General features: G+C 40.1%; 1 protein-coding gene across 14 annotated transcripts in view; it reads right to left on the reverse strand.

The window, feature by feature from the left end:
• dlg2 (discs, large homolog 2 (Drosophila)) overlaps positions 1–26,714 on the reverse strand; it is a 163,351-nt gene that overhangs the window by 65,355 nt on the left and 71,282 nt on the right. For 9 of the 14 annotated variants that reach the window (XM_069675175.1, XM_069675166.1, XM_069675159.1 and 6 more), the window contains 2 exons: positions 25,674–25,838; positions 22,339–22,398 (listed from right to left, as the gene is read on the reverse strand). In XM_069675175.1, coding sequence (XP_069531276.1) covers positions 22,339–22,398; positions 25,674–25,838 — 225 coding nt within the window. The remainder of the gene's footprint in view (positions 1–22,338; positions 22,399–25,673; positions 25,839–26,714) is intronic. The other 5 variants (XM_069675184.1, XM_069675218.1, XM_069675209.1 and 2 more) reach the window with 2 other exon arrangements.

The raw sequence follows: 26,714 nt of genomic DNA on the forward strand, positions 1-26,714 counted from the left end.
TTAATCAATAGGAATGGAAGTGGGAGAGAGTGGCAGACAAAAAGAGAGATAAAACTGATTTGTAACATCAGCATTTAAATATAAATTGATATTTTTTTCTAGATTAACATGTTATTTTGGAACTGAACCTTCAATTGTGTGTTTTAAATTCTCTCTATATGTTCAATTCTTAAAACAGTCTGTGATTATTCTACTCAATACAAATGTCAAGCAAGAACACCTAACAAATAGAAAAGCTGCAGAGGCAATGTTCAGGGTCCGGGTAGGTTGCATGTTTGTTCTATATTTAAAGCTACTGAGATACTTCTATTTAACGATCTCTTCACATCTAGTGATGTGTAACCAAAAACACCCTCCTGCTGAAAGAACGTTTTAAACGTTTCACTCGCACACTGTTTTAATAAAGGAACTTCCTGTTTGCGTGCTGTAAATCTGACACTGACCAGGTGGCAGCGGTTACAGGCATTGAAAATAATTATATCAAAATAATCAGTCTTCTTCCTGATGGTCTGGTTTGCTTTTGTAGGTCATATAGAGGCCGCTCTGCTTCATATCCAGCTTAAAACTCCTCACGGGAGCTTAAAGTCGAGATGAAACGGCATTTCGAGAGTATCTAGCTTCCGTATCGTGACGTATTTCAGAGTGAAACAGGAGGTGCAGGCGGGACATATCATTAGAGGGATTTGATTTAATTGTTGAGAAGTGGGCGTAGACAGACGTTCTCCACAGCGCAGTAGCTAGCTAACTGACCGAGTGCTTGGTGCTCTGTATTTCTGTATTACTCTCTCTATTTCTATCTATCCTATTCTATTTGTATTTGCCTTCTTGCTACTTGTCTTCGTGCTGTTGCAACAACCGAATTTCCCCTCTTGGGATCAATAAAGTAAATATGTTATCTTATATCTAAACTTTTAAACATTTGAGAAACCCTTTTTGAAACATTAGAACATTGAGTTGTACAGTTAAACTGACTGAATTTGTCAGCGTTTGGAATTAAACAAAAAGTTGAGGACCCCAGTGCAGACTAAGGCGATTTATTTAGACACAAAAAATGAAGCAAAAAATCAAAAGGCAGACAACTAAGGCTTACTGTGAGGGATCCAGATAAAAAGAAATAATCCAAAGAGAAGGTCCAAGTAGAGACAAGCCGAGTCCATAAACTAAATCTTAACCAAAAGTCACGGGGGGAAACACAGGAAACTTCAAGAAGGTATCACAAAGGTTACACGACAAAAGACTATAGTTCCACAAGTAAACACGACAATGAACCAGCACTGAGACAGGGGAGCAAAAAGACTAACCAAACTAAGAGGTGAGGCTAATCAGACACAGGTGAGACTAAATCATGACAAGAACACAGAATAAACTAAAAACAAAACTAAACAATGAGAACTCATGACAGCAAGAGACAAAGTGACTGAGAGTGGTAAAACAGGAAACAATATCTGAAGCCTGAAATACAAATAAAAACATAACTAAACTAGAATAACTCATGACATGTTCATGATGTGTCCTCTATGCACACCAAAGTTAGTCATGGAGTTCCACAAGGTTCTGTGCTCGGACCGATTCTTTTTACCTTATATATGCTTCCTCTGGGTAATATCATGAGGAAACACTCCATTAATTTTCATTGTTATGCAGATGATACTCAATTATACTTATCTATGAAGCCATACGAAACCAATCAGCTATCTAAACTAGAAGCATGCCTTAAGGACATAAAGATCTGGATGACTAGAAACTTTCTGCTACTTAATTCAGACAAAACTGAAGTTATTGTGCTCGGCCCAAAACACCTTAGAGATTCTTTCTCTAATGATATAGCTGCCCTAGATGGCATCAGCCTGGCATCCAGCACTACTGTTAGGAATCTGGGAGTTCTATTTGATCAGGATATGTCCTTCATCTCCCACATAAAAGAAATATCAAGGACAGCTTTCTTTCATCTTCGCAACATAGCAAAAATCAGACACATCTTGTCTCAAAACGATGCAGAAAAACTAGTCCATGCATTCGTTACTTCCAGGTTGGATTATTGTAACTCGTTACTATCAGGCTGCCCTAATAAGTCACTAAAAACTCTGCAGCTGGTACAAAATGCTGCAGCACGTGTGCTGACAAGAACTAGGAAGAGAGATCACATCTCTCCTGTATTAGCCTCTCTACACTGGCTTCCTGTAAAATCTAGAATAGAATTTACAAAGCTCTTAATGGTCAGGCACCATCATATCTTAAAGAGCTCATAGTGCCATATTACCCCTCTAGAACATTGCGCTCCCAGGATGCAGGCCTGCTTGTGGTACCTAAAGTGTCTAAGAGTACTGTTGGAGGTAGAGCCTTCAATTACCAGGCCCCCCTCCTCTGGAACAATCTACCAGTCAAGGTCCGGGAGGCAGACACCCTCTCTTCTTTTAAGAGTAGACTTAAAACTTTCCTCTTTGATAAAGCTTATAGTTAGGGCTGGCTCAGGCTTGGACTAGCCCAGAGTTATGCTGCTATAGGTTTAGACTGCCGGGGGGATCTGACACACCAAGCTTCTCTCTCTCTCTCTCTCTGACTCTCTGACTCTCTCTCTCTCTCTCTCTCTCTCTCTCTCTCTCTCTCTCTCTCTCTCTCTGTCATATTAATGCAGCTCATTAACTCTGTATCTTCTGGTCCCATTAACATTACTAACCACATATCTTCCCGGGAGTTCTTGTGCTCCCTTGTCTTGAAGGTACCTGAGGATCGTTGCTGCAGACCACCTGCTGCTGTGGACCTGCTCGACTGCAACAACTACTAACATCAGCCTTCCCCATAGTATCATTATTGTTGCTGCTAATGCTAATAGTAGACCTGTTGACTTCAACTGTTACAATTACGATTACCTCAGCCTTTATCATTACTCTGCTTCTCTCTCTAATTAATTAATTAATTTAGCCAATCTTCACCCTAGTCTACCACTATTATTGGCATTGTAACCATAAGTATGTGTCTGTTGCTGTTCATGTAACAAGGACATATGTTGTTGTGGTAACAAGAACATATGTTGTTGTTGCTCTCTTTGCCTGTCTCTATCCTGCATCTCCTTCTATCCCATTTTCGGCCCATCCAGTCGAGGCAGATGGCTGTTCAACATGAGTCTGGTTCTGCTCGAGGTTTCTGCCTGTTAAAAGGAAGTTTTTCCTTGCCAATGTGCCGAATTGCTAAGTGCTACTCATGGTGGATTCATGTTGGGCCTCTCTTTAAATAACTTAACAAAGAGTTGGTCTAGACCTGCTCTTTCTGTAAAGTGTCTCGAGATAACCCTGGTTATGATTTGGTGCTATACAAATAAAATTTGATTGAAAATTTGATTGACAGTCCAACCACAGTGATTTACGAAAGACCTGCAGACTGGGTTAGAGTGTTACACATTCTTCACTACCACAAGTACGCTCAACAATTCTCACACCTTAAATCTTATCTCCTTTATGTGTTCTTTACACGATTAACAGCATGCTGCCAAAACAGCCTTTGTTTACATGGCTAAGATTCATGGAAAATTGTTCATTTGACTGTTAAAAGACAGCAAGAAAACACTACTTATGCATGTACAGTAAAAGATCGGCTATTTGTCCACAGGGTTGCCAAGTACGTCACAAAATGAAAGTTACTCACAGTAGCTTTAAGGAAGTTTAATAGAGCAGGCTGCTAGGATAAAGTCAGACTTAAAGTTCACTTTAATTTTCCCTCTACTGCATCTACTAGCAGTGATACCATTAGATAAATATACAACTTATCCTCATAAAACGGTTTGTATGACATACAAAAATGTATTATTACTATTTTTCGGTTGAATACTACAACTATCCAGCACGTATACTGACCCCTGGTGGACAAACAGTGATGCACAAGGTGGCGCCTGTTTCCTTGCAACAAGTGGTTAACATGAAACGGTCTGATTGGTAAGATTCAGGCTTAGGTGTCAAGATTCTATGTCGAAATGTAGAATCTGTACATGGCAGGGACATGGATATCCGGGATGGCAAGTGTTCTGGTTTTCGTTTGTACTACGCTTGTAGTCCAAGTAGTATTGACCAATTACATATCAGCAGGCTGCGACTTATGCAATTAAAACAGTCCGTGTGGAAAGCAATAGCAGGCGGAATGTAATCCACCGTAATAACATCCCGGCTCCCATCAGTAGTCATCTGACGATGATTTAGCTTCTTATTATTCTCTATAAACAGACGTATGCATGCTAACAGCTAACAATCTGTTCTAGATCTAAAATTCAACTTGAGACAAATTCCCTAACACTGTGTCACGAAAGCCGTTCAGCGTTCAGATTTCCCGACTTCCACGAATGCATCAGACATGATCGCTCAGACCTCCGTTCAACAAGTGAGCATTTTAAAAGTAGTTTTCTTCTCTTGAGGACAGACCTGACAAAGCTTTATTTTTACTTTTTACATATCTACATCATGATGTTGAAAAGAATTGAAAATTTCGGCAAAGGTAAGACCCATTAATTAAAGTCAATCACAAGAAAAACGGGTTATTTTTCTGTAAACAATGCAGCACGCGAAAAAGGTAGTCGTTTATCACTTACTGCCGGCTACATGCCCCAGCATGTTCAAAGTTGTCCCCAGGGGCTATACCGTCGTCAGGCTATAGCCGATGGGATCCGAGAATCATTTATGTTATACCAATTTAAGTGCATATTCTTCGTAGGCATTAGTACAAACAGTGAAAGAGAATTCTGTTACATAAAGTCTACAGTTTATTAGTCTACTGTGGGGATAAATCTGTTTCTGCTAAATCTCTGAAATTCATCATCTCACTGCATTAGATCCATTACCCGCCTCCACCCCTCGCACTGGGTGTTTGGGTGAAATAGACACACTGTACTTCAGCGTTTAATCAGCCTCCACCACAGTGCTTCCATATGCCACACACACAGACACACACACACACACACACACACACACACACACACACACACACACACACACACACACACACATCAACACAAACATTGGTTGCTAGGCAGCACGCTGCCTTTTGTTAATGTGAATGTGGCCTTGGCAAACACACTTCAGGGCGTCACAGATTACGTACAAAGCTAGGGAATAATCAGTGTTGATGCATTTATTGGTGAGTCAGTGCACAGGGGAGATTGTGACATCACACTAGTGATGACAAAAGCCGGATGATTGCATCAAACTGAGAAAGACATGAGTAAGAAACTCATCTGGGGGCCCCCAGATGGAAGAAAAGTGTTTCTTTCCCAAATGAAGATAAGATGAAACCAAGCGGCAACCTCCGGTGTTGAAAAATAAAGCCAATGCGGAAGTGCAAAAAACTCCTCAAGTGGCCACTTGAGGCTCCAGAAAACAAGAAATAACATTACAGCAGGTGGGAAAATGCCCATTTTTACAGCTGAAATAAACATGTTTACAGGCTGGTACAAAAAACAGTTTTGTTATAAATAGCTAATTTTATTGTTCAGGATAACTGTACGGGGGGTGAATTTTTTTTATAACACACCCGTTTTAATTATATTAAGCCTTAAATCATAGGGGCAGGATCACTTGATTGACAGGTGGATCCTGCTGGCTGTCTGCTAGACGTCACAGACACACAGACACTGAACTTAACTTCACCTGTTTGTGTTGTTGGAGACTTTTGGGGATTTTTTCATTCAAAGTTTGGACAAATAATCTCTCTGTGGGATTTATGGAACCTTATGGCCGTGCAAGAAGTCTGAGCTCCAGCTTTTCGGTGAGTTAAATGCTAGTGTTATTGTATTGATATATTTTTAGCACTAATTAGCAGGTATACTGTGCTCGCTTTAGCTGCTTGTTAGCCTGTGCAGTGTTTATCAAACATTTATTTAATCGTCGGCCAGTAAATAGGAGTCAGGAGTTGTTGGCTTTTCCCTGGAGTGATTATAGCAGACCGTAGTGATGAGAAGATCGGTTATTTTAAGTTTCCCGTAACGTGTCGGCTTGCCGCTCTCTCACCGGACGAGCAAGCAGCGAGTCTGCTACTTTTTTAGTCTTATAACTAAACACCTGCAGTCAGTCACCGTCACAAACAGAATCTCCTCCTGGCAAAGTCAAACTAGCTCATTCATTATTTATATAGTCTATGGCTAATAACCACTAGCTACGCTGAGGAGCATATAGCCTAGCTTCATAGCCTTAGCTGGCTGATTCATGCGGCCCGCCCATAGTCCTCAGCCATAGCCTGTAGCTCGGTCGTGCTCCGCCTCTTTGCCTGCCTCTGAATTATCCAGCTCTGGCGTTTCCAATATGGCGACCCCCAGCGGCAGCGCAATTCGGGCTTCAAAACGCTTCTTCAGAAACCAATGGGTGACATCACTCTGACTACGTCCATTATTTATACAGTCTATGGATGAAACCTGGTGTATGGCTGGACCACAATGTCTGTTTTGATGTCCTGTATACTGTGGCCAAAGCGTTAGAAGAATAATTGGTGGTAATAATTGGTATTTATCATCATGGCATGGTTAAGTAACATTTGAGTTAACGTATCATAAACAATACTTTCCACCTAAATCTAGCATTGTTTGATTTTACAGAGAACTTTCTTTCTAATTTTCTGACACATTTTGTATGTACATATTTTATTTGGGATCAGTTAAGCCATTTTTCTTATACAAGCATATAAAGAGCTGCTTTTCTCCTCCTCTGGGCTACACTGGACTGTGCATTACCAATGTCATTGCTCCTAATGCTCTCTCTGCCTACAATGGAGTGTGGTTGAGAGAGTATGAACTGGTCATTGTTAAATGTGAAGAAGTTGTGGCTAATGTTGGTTACATACTGTAACGCCCCCTTTTCCCATGAGTTATTGGCTGATCTGTGTGTAACTTACACGCAAGCATAAACGTAGGTGTTCTTGGACTCGGGTTTGGCACACTTGGGGTGAGCGGAAGTGACAGATAAACCAACTTGCAAAAGCTTAAGGTTTACGCTTTTACCCAAAGAATCTGGAGTTGCAGTACGTAACTATAGCGTTGCGCTTATTTATTTATAAAAGGAACAGCCGATGGGGAAGTGGCTTGACCTACGATATAACTTCATCACTCACACAATCACAGACAGACAGACTTTCTGTGGTGTGGTTTTAGGCAAAGCTTGGGCCAACAACAACCAATTTTTCCCTCGACACATTTTGTTCATTCTGTGTTTTGGTGTAATACCCAGGGTTTTCAAGGGATGAGAATATAAAAATCAGGAAACTACTCCAGAGGATATATTCCAACTTTGATCACAACTTTTTATAGAATTATTGGGTATTCCGGTAAAAGGTGCCCCCACCTTTGTTCATGCAGTGCAGCACTGGCGGACAGGTAAATGTACTGGTGAGCTTAGGCGTCTGCACTTATGTACTTGGTTCACTGTTACAGCAAATGTTTCTCTGTGCAACAAACTGGAAAAACTTCAAAAAGTCCGCCATCTGCCATCAAAAATTGCTTGTACTTCCTCAACTGAAATTAGCACCAACATAACAATTACCTCCTGTTAACATCGAAATGCATATTATGGAGGTCAGTGAGTTTGGTTGCAAGTTCAATTGAGTTGAAATTTGGTAACAAAATCTGGTAGAAAATCAGCAGGCGGGCTTTGCTCTTTGCAATGTGACACTCGCACATCTGGTAGGTAAGTAGGCTAACAGTTGAAAGAATGACTAGCAGCCCCTAGAGACTGTTCAGCTCAACACACCACACTGATACAAAAGTAATGCACAACATAAGATACAAAAAGTTTTAAAGTTTCTCCTGAGGGTGCACTTGTGGAAAGGTTTCATCCACTCTGGAGTGTAAATGTGCACAGGCAATTTCATGGCAATTGGATTATGGGATTGCTTTCATACAAAGTTGGTTGTGCTGGAAGAGATAATGGGGAGTGGTTGAAAATACAAAAAGCTTTATCCTCTGGGGAGCACCGAATGAGCTCAGTAAAGTCAGATATATATGGATGTGGTTGTACAAAGGTGAACTTTTTGGCCTGACAATGCACATAAGGGATGATTTATGGGTCACCAAATGCATTAAGATTATTTCCAATGGATATCAAATTCCATGATGTTCCAGAAGATTTTTACTTGTGATGAGATATTTTTGACGTGATGTTGGTGCTAAATGGAATGTCAGGGCAGTCAGCAAAATATATTCAGTCCATTTGAAGAATGGGCTGACCATCATTGTCAGCCTTAGGCCCTGCCCTTTAAAGGCAGAAGTCTGAGTAAGTATTAGTTTTATATTCCTATTTTCAGACACATGAGTATTTGTAGCCACCAGGCAATATGCATCTTACTCTTTTCAAGAGGAGTGTAAACCACGTCATTGTGGGGAAAAAAGAGTATCCATAGGCAACAGATAAAAGCTGCCCTGTCAGTGTAGTAAATTGTCAGCCAGGTACATCCATCAGATGACTCCAGGGGGAGAATTTGCTAAGCAGAGCAGCGTCTGCCCATGGCAGATGACTTAAAAGATAAGAAAACCAGCACTCAGAGACAGAATGACTGGGGATGGTAAAAGTCCTGTTGCTTAAATTTAGATAAGTAATAATCAGAGTTCCTCTGTATGTAAGCAGGGTCCAAATACAAGATTTGGCTTACTAAGTAGCAGGGTCTGGGTCCCTTGTTGATCCTTCGCCCAAAGAGGACTTAATGAAGCAAAGTCAAATCACTAACACAGACATCAACAACACTATTAATCAACAGGTCAGTTCAAGTAGTACTCCCTGCTGCAGTATAGCCTATATTGTACATCTTGACAAAAAAGTAACATTTATTGTCAAAAAGACTCAATCAAAAGAACATGTCAGTTTTTAAAGCAGTTTTCATAAAGATGTGAGAGGAGATTGTATTCTCCATCAAATAAAAACCATAGTAGCATTTCCTCTAGGTGGACACATACTTGGAAAACAAAGCTGATTCTGAACCCAAAGTCAATCAGTAAGACACAATGGTAAACTTACCTTGTCTTTCAGCATCTTAGCTTTGCGGCTGTTCTGCACAAGTCGTCTCCCTAGCTTCTTGGCATACCAAATAGAGGCAAACATAGCGACAGGTGAAATAATAATGTCCTCTGGTCTGTGGTCACCCCCCAAATGGCTCTATGTGCAGCCCATCTGGACTGAGTGCACCTTATCAGTGCACTGTAACGCGCAGACGAGAGCAGAAAAGAAAGGGAAGGAGAAAATACAGGATGATGCTGAGGGGGGAGAGCGTCTGCAGAGCAAAGTCAGGTCTTTGTCAGCCACAAAAGCAAGGGGAGGGAGGGAGAGAGAGAGACAGAGGGAGAGATAGGTTAGGGGAAAGAAAGGGAGGAGGGGCAACTGCATTCCACGTGGAAACAGCATCTTAAGCACCAATTGAAACCTGCTAAGAGGTTGTCGGCAGCTCCCAGTTTCCAAAGGTGGGGGTGGAAGGGAGTGAGTGATGCTCTGCTCTCACTATACCTACGCAAGAGGCCACTTATCCTCCTAACCAATAAACAGCAAAAAAGAAAATCACTACTTGTGGCCAGCAAGTCTACAACAACTCAATCTATTTGTATTCCTAAATTGTCTCAAAATAGCCTTTTTGTCTTGCATTCACTATCAATTACCTCCACCAGCATCAGAAGAACCGGCGCCCTCAATGTATAATTCAACAGCATATAGACTCATATATATGCATATAGCACATAGACTCTGTAGCAACAGAGTCTGGAGTCCAGCAACTTGGCCAGTGAAGTTACCCTGTCTTATAGCAGTGCAATACAGTTAAAGATGTGTTTTAGTTAATATGCCAGGCGCTGACATCACACCTCATACAGGCATATTAACACTGCTGTCCCATACATTACCTCCCTCTCTCTCTTTGTTCTATCTGAACCGAGACGTTCTGGATTCATCACTCTTCAGGGCTATAATTCAAACCTCTTTAAGTAATTGGGTGACTTGCATTCAAATAATTCTGCAACAGAATGTGGACGCGGACCAGAAGCAGGTCTGTGCATTCTGAGCATGTGTGCTGTTGACTTGTAACGGACCAACCTCCTATAATAACAATGCTGCCCCCCCATCACTAAAGAGAAGGAATGCCAAAGGCTAATTGCCAGGAAAGATGACACCACACAGCTGAACAATGATAAACTACAGGATGGGGCGGAGGACATGCTTTTGTTTGTCTCCCAGCCTGACTCATCTTGTCCCAGTTTGTCTTACGACAGAGTTCTCTTTCTGCAACTACAGCAGATGGATGTGATGCATAACATTTTATAGAATAGACATCTTCGGTATATCAATCAGTTCTCTGTCTAAATCTCACAGTCCAATTTATTCTAATATTCACTTATTCTGCTTGGTCTTGATATTGTATTAAATTAAAACAGCAAGATAAATTGTGTTGCTGGAGTGTAGACCATAAGGTTGAGTGTTAGCAGCTCTGAGCTCATCTAAGCTTCTTTTTTCCTGCAACAAGCGACCCTATATCCAACAAGTGTTTATTACTAAACTGCTTCACTAATAACATTGTGGTGACAATGTAATCACTACCAGGAGTATGTTCACACGCCTTTTTTTAGAGTGAATGAAACACAACATTTATAGACAGCATTGGATTCACAAAAAAAGTGGTGGAGGTGATAGTTCTTCCTCTTAAATAATGCTAATTACAGAGCTGTAAGGACAAAGATATTACTAAAACAAGGCTTAATTAAATCATAATGTCATTCTCACGTGTGTGTGTGTGTGTGTGTGTGTGTGTGTGTGTGTGATACATTTAGGTGGTGGGTGCTGTGAGAAAGTAGAAACATTTAGTAACTCAAAGTTTATCCTTGACTATTGGCTGAGATCAAAAATGTATCCTAAACATGGCATTCAGGCAAAGAAAATAAAAAAATTAACAATGCAAAAGATCTTCTGATGAATGATATTTGTTAGCTCTTTAAGGGTGTAGTTTCAATCAGGATGTTGTGTTAATGATTAAGATGTAAAAGGTGCTGATTCCTTTAGAGCCGCTGCAGAAAGTTGTTAAATTTGACATTTATTTTTCAAGGCAGCATTAGTGATTACATTATCTGTGCTTCATTGATTATTTATGATGGGTCTCAGACCTTAGTTTAAACAGACGATTTGATCCTTTTTTCCACAATGAAAAACACTGTAGTCTTTTCATTATTTTGCAAACGACAGTTAATAGTTAGTCCGGGGATGCTGGATCCTCACTAACTGTGGATGACTGTGATATGCTGTCAGACGAGGCTGGAGGGGGCCTTGGCCATCTGGAGCGAAGGGTCCTGGTGTCCCCAGGGTCGCACTCATGTTGTATCGGTGTGCAGTAGGAAACACAACTTTGTGCCTGATGTGTATAAATTACTTTGTGTTTCAAAGAACCGTCTGTATGCTTGGGGAGGAAAACTCAGCGGGGATGAAGTCGATCTCATCAAGCCATCCTTGGCCTTGTAAGGGAGGTCAGCTGCATGCATTTGCATTCTCTCATTCTACGGAAACATGTGCAAGATGTTGATATTTACAGGGACCATAGCGCATTGTGCCTGCTTAGGTTGGTGAACAAGTGACAATTAAGATATGATATTTGTATATATTATCTGGATTTAAGATATATTTTCATATGTTTGCATTAAAAGCAACAACATAGAGGAAAATAATACTGCTAAAGTGCAGCTGCAACTGTTGCTATTGATAATACAAATTGTTATTGAAAGTGTGTAGCCTATCCTACATTAAGACAGAACATGCAGTAAATGTTACAAGGAAGAATATGCATTTATATACTTTCTATGGAAAAGACAATTATTTTCCAATATGCATGTTTTCACAGTAATAGCAATGATGTCACTTCCTGTGTTGCTTGTGAGTTGATGCTGCTGACGTCAGATCATAAAGCATTAGTATTTTTTGCTACTACTCTTCTGCTCTAAGCTCTGGAAATGTATGAGTTAGAATATGAATGCATATTACTGTAATGTTTGTTGAAGTGCTGCGTCGTAGCGTAGGGCTATATAAGCCTCACAAATAAACACAGTGCCAAATCCCCAAACATCCTTAACCTTTTAGACAGCATGGCGTCGAGTCTCCATCTCCACTTACCTCTATTAACTATGCAAATACACATACATGCCTTTACTTGGGAATATACTGACTACCGCATCTTCTTTTATCTTCGTTTATTATTATGCTTTTGAAATAATTAGTTATTAATTGTCACCTTAATGCCTTGGCGGCCGAAATATGTCATGCCGCTGAGCAGCATCATACCAGATACTTTCATTGAAATAGTTTCCTTAAGAATTGGAAGAGAAAACCAAGTTTAAAAAAGTCAGTTTTAGCATCTGTGACACATAAAACAAAAAAAGATTTTAAAAAAGAAACCCCACTGTCCAACGGGACTAATTCACTGACCAGTCACCATTTTCCTGCTGTCTCCAAAGTGTAGTGCTTCTGAATGGCATCAGAACGACCCTCCCTTCTGAGCTGATCAATATATGACTACAGGTTATGCAATGAGATACATGCAAGGAAACATTTCACCTTAAGAGTTGCTGGTGTTAAGGACGCCTTATAACACCACAGTGTATTTCCTTTTTTTTTCTCTTCAATCTATAGCTCGCTAACAAGCAAAGTTGAAAATGCACCAAATCAACCTGTGCATGCTGTGCAGCTTTTCCTCACAATGGATTTCACAATGTTACATTTTCAGAAGTAGGCACATGTATGTCGTGCAAGACAAGATCCTGCTTTGTTCAAACTTTTAATGAGAGAGAGAAAAATCACAGAAAGAAACATCATAAGCAAAGTTCTTAAAGTGTAGAACTTTTACCTTTATAAAAGCTTGATTATTTTTATCAATGGAATAGGGTTTTTTTTTTTATTAAAAAAAAAACATTATCATTATAGATATGACCATAGTTAGAAAAACATAAGCCCACAACAAACAAGAGTTAAACTACACCACAATACAAATTGTTAAAAGTAAAAACGATCCCACTCAGCTGATCACCTGTGGGTCCTGGAGACTCAATACACTGAAAATCTAAATCAATGGAATTTAACCACGTCATGTCCTGAAACAGGCAGCAGAGCTGTGCAACAGGTTGTCCTGCTTCAGATCTCACATTCAAATCTGCCATCAGACAACCCCTGTACGGTTCATATCATCCAAACACACATTTATCAAGCATTTCAATCCAAACAGCCAAACAGCAGCCAGCTCAAACACATGGGTAGGTATTTGCTTTCCAGCCATGCTCACTGCAAAGACATAGAGCATACTTCACCACATACACATGCACACGCGCACACACACACACACACACACACACACACACACACACACACACACACACACACACACACAGTTCAACTTTGAGTGCTGCCCTGATTGACATATTGAACCAGGTTCATCCAGCAAGTCAAGGTCAAACTCTGACCTTGACTTGACAGATACAGCAATAGCAATAGCAATAACAATAGCAATAACAATAACAATAACAATAACAATAACAATAACAATAACAATAACTTTATTGATCCCCAAAGGGAAATTCATTTCATAGATATACACTATCAGTCAAAAGTTTGGACACATTTTCTCATACAAGTGAATGGGAAAATGTGTCCAAACTTTTGACTGGTAGTGTAGATATAGATGGTAGATCTGCATGGCTACTTGCACACTATGAATACTAACCTGCATCTTTAGTGTTTATGACCTTACTGATGTTGTTATGTTTGGTCATGTCCACAGAGATTGTTTGATAATGAATTGGGGTCAAAGGTTTAAAAGGGGGTAATAATGGGGCAGATGATCATGAGCTTCTGAATAGTCACTTCTTTTATCTGCATATCCTCAGCTGTACCAGAGAGTAATAGTCACCACTCCACCAATTGATCTGTTTACATGTCATGCCTTTGCACCAATCACTGTTAACATATTTTTTTACAACACAATGTATTCATATGCTGCCATCACCACTGCTACAATAAAGTTCCTGGAGGTCTGTACCTGGATTAATGTTAGTGCCACTGGAGGTTGTAGCAGAAAAAAGCGATTGGGTGAGTAACATCAGACATTCTTAAAAATGACTTAAAAATATATCATCTTTGGGGTCTGACTACTGTACATAAACCTGTAGATGTTTAGATGTTTAGAAAGGCATTTGTCTTTATCTATTTGGCTTTCACTTATTAGTATTGACAGTAGCCAACAGTAGTAAAATGTATTCTCTCAACATAATTCATTACAGAGGCAGAGAGTAAATAGGGACTCAGTTTCCTATTTAAGACTATCTAAGAGCGATCAGACTGCTTTTGTTTGTTTCTTTTCTCCGATTTGTTCTCCTCCAGTCATATGAGCTGCCTCAAGGTAATTGAAAAAACGCATTCCTACAACATTGACAGTTCAAGCTGCTGTTACCTGACTGTTACAAAGACAATGTTAAAATTTCATTTAGCAGACGCTTTTGTCCAAAGCGACGTACATCTGAGAGTTAATACAACACAAGCAACGATCAAGACAGAAGAGAACGAAGTCAGTAAGAGCCAACAAACAGCTTCAAGTGCGATCGGACACTGGTGCCAACATGCAGTGTATAGGGCGTTCTTTTGTTTTTTGTTTTTTAAATAATAATCATCAGCAACATCAACAAGATCAGTATAGTCATCATCATCATCATCATCATCATCATGAAAATCCTAGTCAGCATAAACTACATCCTCGATGTCATCATCATCAATCGATAGCAACAATATCATTAAGGTCTGAGGTGTTCATAAAGAGCTGGGTCTTCAGCTTCTTCTTAAAGGTGGAAAGGGACTCTGCGGACCGAATGGAGTTTGGTAGCTCGTTCCACCACCTGAGGACTACTGAGGAGAAGTGTCTAGTTAGCAACTTAGGGCCCTGTTGTGATGGGAGTACCAGGAGCCTTTCATTGGCAGAGCGAAGTGGGCGGGACGGAGTGTAGACCTGGATGAGGGCGTTCAGGTAGGCAGGAGCCGTTTTTGTTGCTGTTTTGAAAGTGAGCAACAGGGTTTTGAATTTAATGTAAGGGGCAGCTGGGAGCCAGTGGAGGGATCTGAGCAGTGGAGTGACATGTGCCGTTTTGGGTTCATTGAAGACCAGTCGCACTGCTGTGTTCTGGATCATCTGCAGAGGTTTGAATGTGCATGCAGGAAGGCCTGCCAGTAGGGACTTGTTATCATTAGAGCCTGTACCAGCAGTTGTGTTGCATGCTTTGATAGGTAGGGTCTGATCTTCCTGATGTCGTACAGGGCAAATTGACATGACTGAGCAATCGAGGCCACATTAACCTTAAAGGTTAGCTGGTCATCAATTGTGACACCCAGGTTCCGGGCATACTTAGTGGGTATGAGTTCAGTTTGTCCAAGCTGGATATTGATCTGTGGTTGCATAGAGGGACTGGCAGGGATGACAAGTATCTCAGTCTTGGATAGGTTGAGCTGTAGGTGGCGTTCTTTCCTCCATTTAGAGATATCGGCAAGGCATGAAGAGATACGTGCCGAGATTGTAGTGTCGTCTTGTGGGAATGACAGGAAGAGATAGGTACATGAGCATTGTTCTCTTCCCAATATAAATTAGGAATATGCATATATCTAAGTCATAAATTATTCATCAAGGTCACTGTTTATTATTTTGATGCTTTACCTCAGAAGTACTGCAGCTCATAAAAACATCTTTGAAATTGTGAGAGAATAAAAACAGTCAGATGCACATCCAGCATGTCCCAGCCTTCAGCTACAGTCAGGTTCCATGTCATGATCTGAGAGGCCACGACAGCACTCTGAAGTACTCATGGCTGTTTCTGTTTAATGGTTTTCCATTTCCCTGTCCTCTTTTTAAGAGCTGCCCCCTCATATGTGCTTTCACGACAATATTACATGAACTGTTCAATATGTCTTACTTTTTATTCTTCAAGTGTTTTCACCACCTTTATTCATGTTCATAGACATTTTTTCATAAGAAAAAAGAAAAAAAACCTCTTAAGTGAAAATGAAGTGAACAAAATTGACCTTTTTACAGAAACCCACGAAGAGAAAATCCCAGATTGTGTCTGAGTGTAGACAGCAAACAGCAACTCTGTCAGATAGATAATGAGATGGGTCTTTAGGTCCTTAGGTCTTTATCATTGTGCTCAACTTAGGTTTGATCTCCTTGTGAACAGGCCATCAGTAGGAGAGGTCTTTCACACTTTGCATAACCTTTTGACTCCTTGTGTCTCTTTACTCCCTTTATTTTTCTCACCCACAGCAGATGACAAACTAAATTTTGAAAATCCACAGAGGGTCATGGACCACACATGTCCAATTACAAGGGCTAGATACCACATCAACTGTGTTAACCATCACCAGACACACCTACCAAAGACTTCTTCAACTTAAACTGCAGCTTTATTGTTTCTAAGGCAAAATTTGTCTTAAAGCCAGATAAGGAAAAATATGGTAAGATACATGAGTACATCAAGTGACAACAGGACGAGTAGAATGTGTAAGAACTGTCACTAAATCAACCATTAGCCACCACTAATGAAATGGGAAACTGATCATTAGTTGAATCATCATGAAACCCTCATGAATAGTTTGAAAAATAAAGTTCAACCTGCTAGACCCGACCTTTGGTAATCTAAATCTACATCCAAGGTGCACACCACCAATGATCCTATTGGCCATTTAATCATATGTTGCAACCTGTTGTTGTCCCACGACTACCAAAGTAGGTTACAACCGCGGTGATGATTGGCTCTACCATGGACCTGTTTGACCACTTTAGAGAAATAACTAATTTCAACCATTTCCTGTGGAACTTGTATGTCCACAGTTTTAAGAAGGATTATAAGGTTGGGCCTGTAACATTTAAGCATTTTGTGTCAATGTCCTGACCAAGCGGCCAACTCCGGTGTTAATTAAGCTAATGCGGAAGTGCAAAGAACTGCAGTTCCTCAAGTGTCCACTTGAGGCTCCAGAAAACAAGAAATAACATTGCAGCAGGTGGGAAAATGTCAATTTTTACAGCAAAAATAAACATGTTTACAGCCTGGTACAAAAAATGGTTTTGATATAAATAGCCACTTTTATTGTTCAAGATAACTGTACGGAGGGTGTTTGTGTTGTTGGAGCCTTAAGAGGACAAATAATCTCTCTCTGTGGGATTTATGGAACTTCATGGCCGTGCAAGAAATCTGAGCTCCAGCTTTTCAGTGAGTTAAATGCTCGTGTAATTGTATTGATATATTTTTAGCACTAAGTAGCAGGTATACTGTGCTCACTACAGCTGGCTTGTTGGACTGTTCAGTGTTTATTAAACATTTATTTAATCGTCGGCCAGTAAATTGGAGTCGGCTTTTCCCGAGAGATGACAGCGGACCGTAGTGATGAGAAGATCGGTTACTTTACGTTTCCCGTTACGTGTCGACTCGCCGCTATCTCATCGGGTGAGCGAGTGAGCAGCAATTCCGCTACTTCTTTAGTCTGATAAATAAACACCTGCAGTCAGTCACCGTCACAAGCAGAATCTCCTCTGTGGGAAACACAGTTAAACTAGCTCATTCATTATTTATACAGTCTACGGCTAATAACTGCTAGCTGAGAAGCATATAGCATATCAGTCGAGGCAGATGGCTGTTCAACATGAGTCTGGTTCTGCTCGAGGTTTCTGCCTGTTAAAAGGAAGTTTTTCTGCCAATGTGCCGAATGTTGCTAAGTGCTACTCATGGTGGATTCATGTTGGGTCTCGCTTTGAATAAGATGACAGAGAGTCCGTCTAGACCTGCTCTTTTTGTAAAGTGTCTTGAGATACCTTAGGCTATGATTTGGCGCTATACAAATAAAATGTGATTGATCGATTGCAAATTTAATATATGTTTGTTGTTTTTAAGCCTTTGTGGACACAAACCGGCTGATGCTGCGCCCACTGAAGAAATTGAGTTTGACTGTGTGAGCATGCGCGGAGAAATGGTGCTGATTGACAGCAGCCTGAAAAAACATTTGACAACTTCCATTGCAGAGATGGTAGACAGGTGTGCCAGAGAAAACTCAACTGGGAAGTCTACCTACAATGTTGTTATGAACCATTATACTTCACTGAACCCCCTGAAACATCTTAATAGTAGCATCATCTTCTGAGACTCAAGTTTCAATGCTTTTTCCTGCCAATGACAGCTAGTGAGACACCAAGACTGGGCAGATTTTCAAGAACTGTCCAAATGTGAGGCAGATGGACACTTTGATAGACGTCTATCTGCAGAGAGAGACGTTTTAAAAAATCTCTTGATGAATGATGAATGAAAGTCGAGACAGTTCCCCATACCCAATTAAGAGGATTGGAAAGTGCTGCTTTATCGACTGCATAATGAATATTCATGGATTTTTCTATGATGAATGGAAATTTCCATCTAACCTTTAGATGAGTTTGTTTGAGTGAAGCTTCTTCTCTCAAATCTTGCACATCTTAGCCAATGCATCGGTTTGTGTGTGAACATACAAGGAATGTGTTGCTCTCAACGTACTGACCAGGAAAACGGAAAGAGATCACATCTCTCCTGTATAACCCTCTCTACACTGGCTCCCTGTAAACTCAAGAACACAATTTAAAATCCTTCTTCTCACCTACAAAGCTCTTAATGGCCAGTTACCATCATATTTTAGCTCATAGCTCATACAGCCCTATTACCCCTCTAGAACATTGCACTGCCAGGATGCAGGCCTGCATGTGGTACCTAAAGTATTATAGAGCAGTATGGGAGGTAGAGCCTTCAATTATCATGCCCCCCTCCTGTGGAAATATCTTCCAGTCAGGGTCCGGGAGGTGGACACTGGAACTGCACAGTTAATCAAATATTAATCCTGATTAATTCTGGCTTCCCACAATCATGACTGATAGTGATACTGACATTCAAAATCCACCTGTAGAAAACTCATATCAAATCAAGCACTCCCTAAACTAACAGCCACTCCCCCAGGGGGCGATCGAGTTCGAGCGATTTTTTCTGTTTACTTAAATGTGAAAGTACAATGAAAAAATGTATTAATCAAAATTATCATGATTATCATTTTGGCCATAATGGTGCAGCTAGGTGTAGGCGCATCTGTCATCTGCATGCATTTTTGTCCTTTTCATGCATGTTACTAACTTTATATCTTCCCGGCAGTTTTTGTGCTCTCTCATCTTGCAAGTTCCTGGTCATAGCTGATGCGAACTGCCTGCTGCTTTGGACCTGCTGCCTCACATTTGTAATATTATTATTATGATGAGTTATTCTTGTATGATCATTATTATAGGTGTTATTGCTAAACATATTTCTACTATTTTTATTGACATTGTAACCATAATTTCCCATCTGGGATCAATAAAGGATGATCTTATAGCTGTATTTTCTTTATCTGTTGTTTTTTTTGTTGTGTGTTCATCCCACTGTCTGTCTGTTTGTCTGTCTCTCTCTCTCTTTCCTTTTCTCCCTCTCTCTCTGTAAGTTATGAAAAATACAATTACATTTTCTTTGTCTTCCTAGAGAGTGCATTTACCCATTAATATAATAGCAAGATAAATTAATCTGGATCATTAAAAGGGCAGCAAACTTTATTATGAGACAATAAAAAAACAAATATGTAATAAGGTGGGCACAACACCCCTGAGCATACAGTACCTGGTATTGCCAGGCAGTCTCCCAAGTACTAAGCAGGCCCGACCCTGCTTAGTTTCTGAGATCGGACAAAGTCGGGCGTGTTCAGGGTGGTGTGGCCATAAGCATAAAAATAAGCTTGACTAGTAAAATCAGCAACAAAAAGATTCTCTCCTCAAACAAAAGCATTTGACTTTATCATCTATAAATAAAGTTACATTATGAAGTGCATCTGTACAGTGTGTGACTTTCAATGAATTCCCTATCGTTGCTGTTGTGCTGTTGGTGGCACTGTTGTCACCAAGTAACAGTAGTGACACAGGGATTGATTAAGAAAAAGCTATCTTTGCCCCATGGCACGAAAGTTTGTAACACAAAAGTGCACTGTTGATGTCCCCCCTTGCCTTGCCTCACATAAACTAGTGTCATTAAACTGCCATTTATGACTCTTAAACCTCCCCCTCCCTGACTGACATAGAAGTAATTGCTGCCAAAAAATGTGTGCGCTTTAACAAGCAGATATTGCTATGGAAAGAGGGAAGCAATCGATTAACATTGCAGCAGTTCAAATCAATAATGTCTTCCTGAGTCACACTTTCCAATGTGTGCTGCTTAATTTGGCCAGTGAGGGAGCGGTTACACTTCCTCTGGTCATAGAAGAACCATAATTCTTGCCCCCCTGCTGCTTTTACAATTACAGCGGCTGTATTAAAGCAATTTTTCATTCAAAGTCCCAAGGCTGAGGCAAACAAATAGGCTAAGCACAGAATCTGTGGTCCTGGGCCTGTTCCTGACTCTGCCTTTCCTATACTCGTAATAATGCTCTTGTCAGGTCCTGCTACAAATACGCCACAAAGGAACCCACCCACTGGGAAATGATATCCTAGAAGTCAATTATAGTTACCTACTGTATGCACATGTACAGCTGTGAGAATCGCTGGGACAAAATGTCTGAAAATACGTTTTTTACATTTATTTTTGATTTATTTTTCAGTTACCGGAGAATCCAGAATGGTCACACCGGAATATAACACACAGTCTGTTTTGGAACAGGGATACCCATCTCTGAGGAAAAAAGGTTTTCTATAGCTATTTATTTCAAAAAAACATGTATACAAGTTATTTCAATACAATTTCAATTTATTTCTATTTAAAAACACACAAATTACAGCCTACCATCTGTTTTCTCCATGTTTGCAATGTTTGCAATCCTGTAGGCTACCGGCAATCATGCTAGCTACTGGCGTGGTAGCTAGCGATAGCTAGCGGTAGCTGGCAGCCTATGGTAGCGTTGATTGTTGTAAGGGTTGCGGCTTCAATGGCGATCAAAACAGTGGTTGTCCATGACGAAGCGTTAGCAACAATCAAGTTAGTTTTCCTCACTTAAAACAGCGAGGAAAACAGCACTGCGGCATGTTGGAAATAGGAGATGTTGTAGTGGCTTGGACCCAGAAACAGTTTAATGCGGAGGTGTGGAGTCACCACTTAACAACCGGAGAGTGCCATAGTCTGGGTAAAATACCGTAATACAATAACATACCTCTCTCTGCATTTTATACTGGTATATTGGTCACACCGGTATATAGGACGCAGCCCACTTTTTAGATTAAAAAAAAAAAAACAGTATTAAAAGTGCGTCTTACACACCAATTTTATGGTATATATTTTGAATTATGTTATCCATGACTAACCTGCATCCTAACTTACCAGAGACAGTAATGTGTTAAAGAAGAGGTCTGGGTATTATGTAAACCTGGGCCTTTTTTTTTATCTTACTGACTAAAAATATGTTTCTGAATAGAATGCTGTCTCAGTCATTTCAACCCCAACATATGTTAAAATATGGCCAACCTTTAAAAATATCAGAATTCAACTTTAAAACTGCTAAAACAGACAAAAGACAAAAATTTAATTAAAATGAGGAAGAAAATCAACTTAATCTGATAATTTATTCCCCCCAAAGTCCTTGTGTTTGTTTGGAAATAATGAGCCATACTTGTGAAACATGAACATGCAATGCACCTTCAGTATTTGGCTCAGAGATTTGTCTTGTTTTATGAAATCAGAACAATACAGCAAGGGGTGGCTTTTGGTCCTGCTAAACATCTGTTCTCCTCACTTTAATAAACACAGTCTGTACTTCTGGAACTTCCAATACAATATGTGATGGACCTTACTTTGTTGGGCCGCTGACAGTCATTGACCAAACTGGAGAGTCAGTGACCAAAAATAATGTTTGATCAAACGACCATCAGAGGTGAAACACAGGAAGCAGTCCACTGTAACACATGCTGTAACCTTGCATTAACTTTCCCTTTGATTATGTTCCTCATTATTACAGTGTAGTTAAACTCTTCAACATGTAACACATGGTTATTAACAGAGACAGATTAACAACAGATCACAGTAACACTACTGCAAGCACATGGGATTTGCTGGCAAGCATATGGGTCACAAACACATATGGGGTTATTTTGAGCAGAAAAGGGCAGCGGCCCCCAGGAAGGAAAGACTGCTTCTTCAGGCAATGGATTAAAGACAACACCAAAACAAAGTGCATGCAGCACTGAGTAGACATCAATTTGATGGGCTCAAGGACCCAGAGCAAATGAAAAGGGATTTTAAAATATACCCAGAAAATACAGGAGATTGAGATTCCCCAGAGGTAAAATAAAATGAAATGAAATAAAACTTGCCATGTAGTTTGCTGTGGTCACACCCGGGTATGCAAGATCAAAACGGGTAACCAGTGCAGGCTGCAGGTAAGAAATGAAAGACAAGATCACTAGCTAGTATATACTGTATACTATACTTGGGTAAAGACAGAGAGAGAGAGAGAGAGAGAGAGAAGGGAGCCTAATGCATAAGGGGGAAAAAAGGCATTAGTAATGGTTACCCTGTCACATATTAAAGGAGGGAGAGGGGAAACATGTTCACAGGGGTTAGGGATGGACTGGATGTGGATGAGGGGGAATGGATCACTCTGGCTTCCTGCATTATTTCTGGCAATGAGGAAGGGCCTCTTACCAAGAGTGAGATATTATCATCACAGAACAACTGCCCATGTGCAAAGCACTGATCACTACTGCACCAATGAGAGACTCTGAAGCAGCAATAGTTGAGGGACAACTGAACACATTTGTGTCTGAAGCTTTCATAAACATTAACCAACTCTGGTCCAAAGAAAGCCAACAGTCAACACTGACACACCTTAGCAACATAATAAGAATATTCAGCCCGCTCTCACTCCCAACTCTTCAAATACAGAAGCTTTGTCAGTGGCCCAAGGCTCACTATGTGACGCTGCAGGTACTCCTTTAGCATTGCGCTGCCCTCTGGTATATTTGCTGTTAAAGACAGGTGACAGTATAAAAAGTCACTTGAGGTGGTGGCCAGAGCTGATGAACGGATCATATAAACAGGGACCTCTCTTACAGGAGCCCAGTGTTTGATTCCCATGTGAAATCCAAAGTCAGCGTTACATAACATTGAGACCGTTGGTACTTAAATAAACTCAAAACATCCACAAACTCAAAACATCCTACTCTCCAACTATTTTATAACCGGATATTGCATATTATCTTTTATTACGTAGTTCACTGGGCAGCCCTACACGTGCAATAGGACACAGGAAAGGTTCCTAGATTGTCATATTTAGAAGTGCAGGGGCCACAGGATGCCATTCTGAAGAGCTGGCAGTGAGAAGGTGTCACAGCATTACTTTGCTAATAATCAACAGCTATAGCCAATATAGCTTGTTCTCATTGCTGGGACCTGAAAATATTACCCCCTTTCCGAATAGACTGGAGTTCAACAGGAAGAACTTAGTTGGGTTAGGTTGGGTCACATTGTTCAAGTCGCATCACTGCTGTGTGTCACCTTACATGAACAATAACCTCATTAACTTTGAGGCGTTAGTATGAAGATCATCAGGGAGACATTTGGCATGCATCCCCCGGTTTATTACCTCCATTTTACAATGTATGACAATGGGTCATTATTAGTCTGCTGGATTACATCACTAACAGACATCGCTCCATGAGACAACACGGAGGAAGGGTCCAAACAGAACTTAAGCACTCACTGAGGCACAGTGATCATTGTAAGAGCTGGTCATATATTCAAAGATAGAGGCTGGAGCATAATGACCTAACTATGTGACAAGGCAAGTTCTGTGTTTAGTCACATTTGATCATATTGAGTGTCTGCTGCATAGCCATAGCCAACTGAAAAGTTAAATGAATAAATGTCAACACCATGCATTCAATCAAACCAATCTAACCAACAGATTGAATACAGAATCACTTCGATCGAGGGAACAGTTTTTAAAGATGTCCTGGAAATCTTTAATATATTACAATCTAACCTTTTGACCATAAAGCAAACAAGACTCAGCCGAGGGTACTGACATCATGTCTTTACAAACTTGTAGTTAGATTTACTGTATACTGTGTTTCTATATGAGAAAAGTCACTGTTATCAACATCAGTGGTCGCTTTGAACACTTTCATGATAAAGATTTATTTTGCTGCATACATGCCTCATCAAGTCAGACCCACATCAATTAATTCTTCATTCACAGTAACAACAAATGGTTTGGATCTCAAAACGGCCTGAAATGAACTGCAGGAAAACTTAACTTCATTTATAACACTGCCCTCTGCTGGCTTAATCCAGAGAAAGAACACAACCCCAACGACTGTATTATTGACCTGAATCAACATAGTGCAGCTTGTACCATGCACCCGACACCGCCTGTGACCTGTGAGCCTAAATCACAAATCAACGTCACACATTTTGAGGTCTTAATGACTTAAAGGTGCAAGAGGTTTGTGATTGCTCAAGTAGATGGCTAAAACATAATCTTGGGGACAAAAAAAACTGATCAAAGTATGTACACTAAAAGTGCTTGTTTTGGCCATACACATGTCTGACAACAATATGAAAGGAATCAATACAGAAATTCACAAGATCCTACATTTTTGCCATAAACAGCTGCTGAATTTTTATCTCCAAAGCAACCAGACTCCATTGACATAAAAGTAATTAGTCCTTGCAGAAAAGTTGCTGGTCTATCGATGCTTTGACCTGTTAGTTAGTTTGTTATTTTGCTGTTTTAAATGGTGTAATGTGTAACACAGTATAACACGCACACAAAAACAGACCAGTCAAGGTGGTGGTAGGCCAGCAACTCTTGTGTTGTGCAAGGTTAAATTACTGTCTTTGTCAATTAAGATGGTGGCATTGAAAGACAGGATGTATCAACTGTTTTTGTTACACCTCTTTAACAAAACAGAAGTGTCTTTTTTTTCTTCAACTTTGGACTCTACATGGAGGCGTGCTCTTTGGTGGGCAGAAAGAGCTCTGAGATGTTTGAGGCTGGTGTCCAGGCCAAGACACATGAGGACCATATGACTCAAGGCAATGAAAAAAATGGGACATGTGTGCAACAAATGGTAAAGGAAAGGAGAAGGATGGATCTGAAGACAGTTCTTTGTCTGATGATACATCAAAACGTTAAACTGTCAACCAGATTATTGCCACCAACGTGAGCATCTGTGAATCAGAGGAGCACACTAAAGAAAGTAAAGAGGAAGTAAAAAAGAAGGAGGAAACACTTTGAATAATTCAGAAGTAACATGAGCAGAATTCACATATTGTTGTGTGGTGAATCATTCTCCAATACAGTACACTTTACTTTTTGTGATTCTTAGACACATTACATTTTATGTATGCTAGTTTTGTGTCTTTCTTCCTGGTTTGCCTTATTAGCAGCAGTCCTGGTGAAAACACTACACGATGTTTAGTACTTCTCTTTTATACGCTAACAGTAGTATGAGTTATATAAAATGAGCTATGGAAAACACTGGACAGTCTGGGGTCAGATTTAAGCTAAAAAGAAAGAGAAGTAAGAAAGCAAGTGAGAGAGAATGCCAGTGCTGCTGAACTGGGATGAAGGTTGGAAGGTGTTTTTTGATGCCATGTATAAATAGGTTGCTCAGAAAGATGGTACAGAGGTTTGGGTGCTAACCTTGAGGGGAGAGATGTGGGCATGGGACACGTAGCCGTGCACATTCTCGATCTCAGACAGGTTCTTCTCGGACACATGCACAAGCTCAGGGGCGCGCACCTCGTTGGTGAGCCGCGGGAAACCTTGGTCAAGAGGCGGTGAGTCGTCTTCTTGGTAGTGGTACTGCTGAGAGTGGAAAAGGGGAGGGAAAGGAAGATAGAGATATAGGTGGACGTTGGGAGAAAAAGAAAGACAAAGAATGTGGTGAGAACTAAATACGAGTAAAAAAGTAAGTATAGGGTTTATGTTGCAGTAGAGGAAGAAAATTCATATTGATAAAATATGAACCTGTATCATATTAATACACTCATATATTGTTTTCGCCAATTTTTGAACTATGCTTTAATACTGTGTATGCACTTAAGAAAATAATTAATGTTCATTAAAATGTTGTGTTTGTAAAAGTTTCCTTTATAAAAAAAAAAAACTAATCTGGAATGAAAAATATAATGCTTTAAAAACACGGCAGAACTCTTTTGCTGTCTGAAGGATGACTGCTGTTACTACAGTTTTGATCAAATCGGTTTAAAAATGAGCTTCTTGATCTGTTTGATGTGAAGTTTTAATAATAAGTGTGAGAGTTTTTACTGACACTGACAGTCATATCGTGTAATAAACGGTATCAAGTAAGAGGTACAGGATACACCAAAGTGTCCATGAAATCGTTTGGATGATATTATTAAAGTGATTGTCATCAAGACAACAACGGTGACAGTGACAACAATAATGAAAGTGAAGATGAGGATGCAAAGTTTAGCTTATATATAAATTATGATCTAGATCGGTCAATCAGTAAATATGTTAATTAATGAAATCATTTTATAACATCAAATCAATTTGTTGTACTGCACTAAGCTTTCTATATTGCTGTAAGAACAATTTATGGCATTGCATAGGCAGAGTACAGAACCAACATACTTTGGGGTCAAAGTCCAAATCAGTCATCAATGTTTTTACTGTATAAAAAATTACCTGCTGAATACATTAAAAATTAGTGCAATG

Source organism: Semicossyphus pulcher, unplaced genomic scaffold (genome assembly GCF_022749685.1).
Source record: "Semicossyphus pulcher isolate SPU_LCO1_2020_fin unplaced genomic scaffold, fSemPul1.0.p SCAF_10, whole genome shotgun sequence".
NCBI classification, from domain to species: Eukaryota; Metazoa; Chordata; class Actinopteri; order Labriformes; family Labridae; genus Semicossyphus; species Semicossyphus pulcher.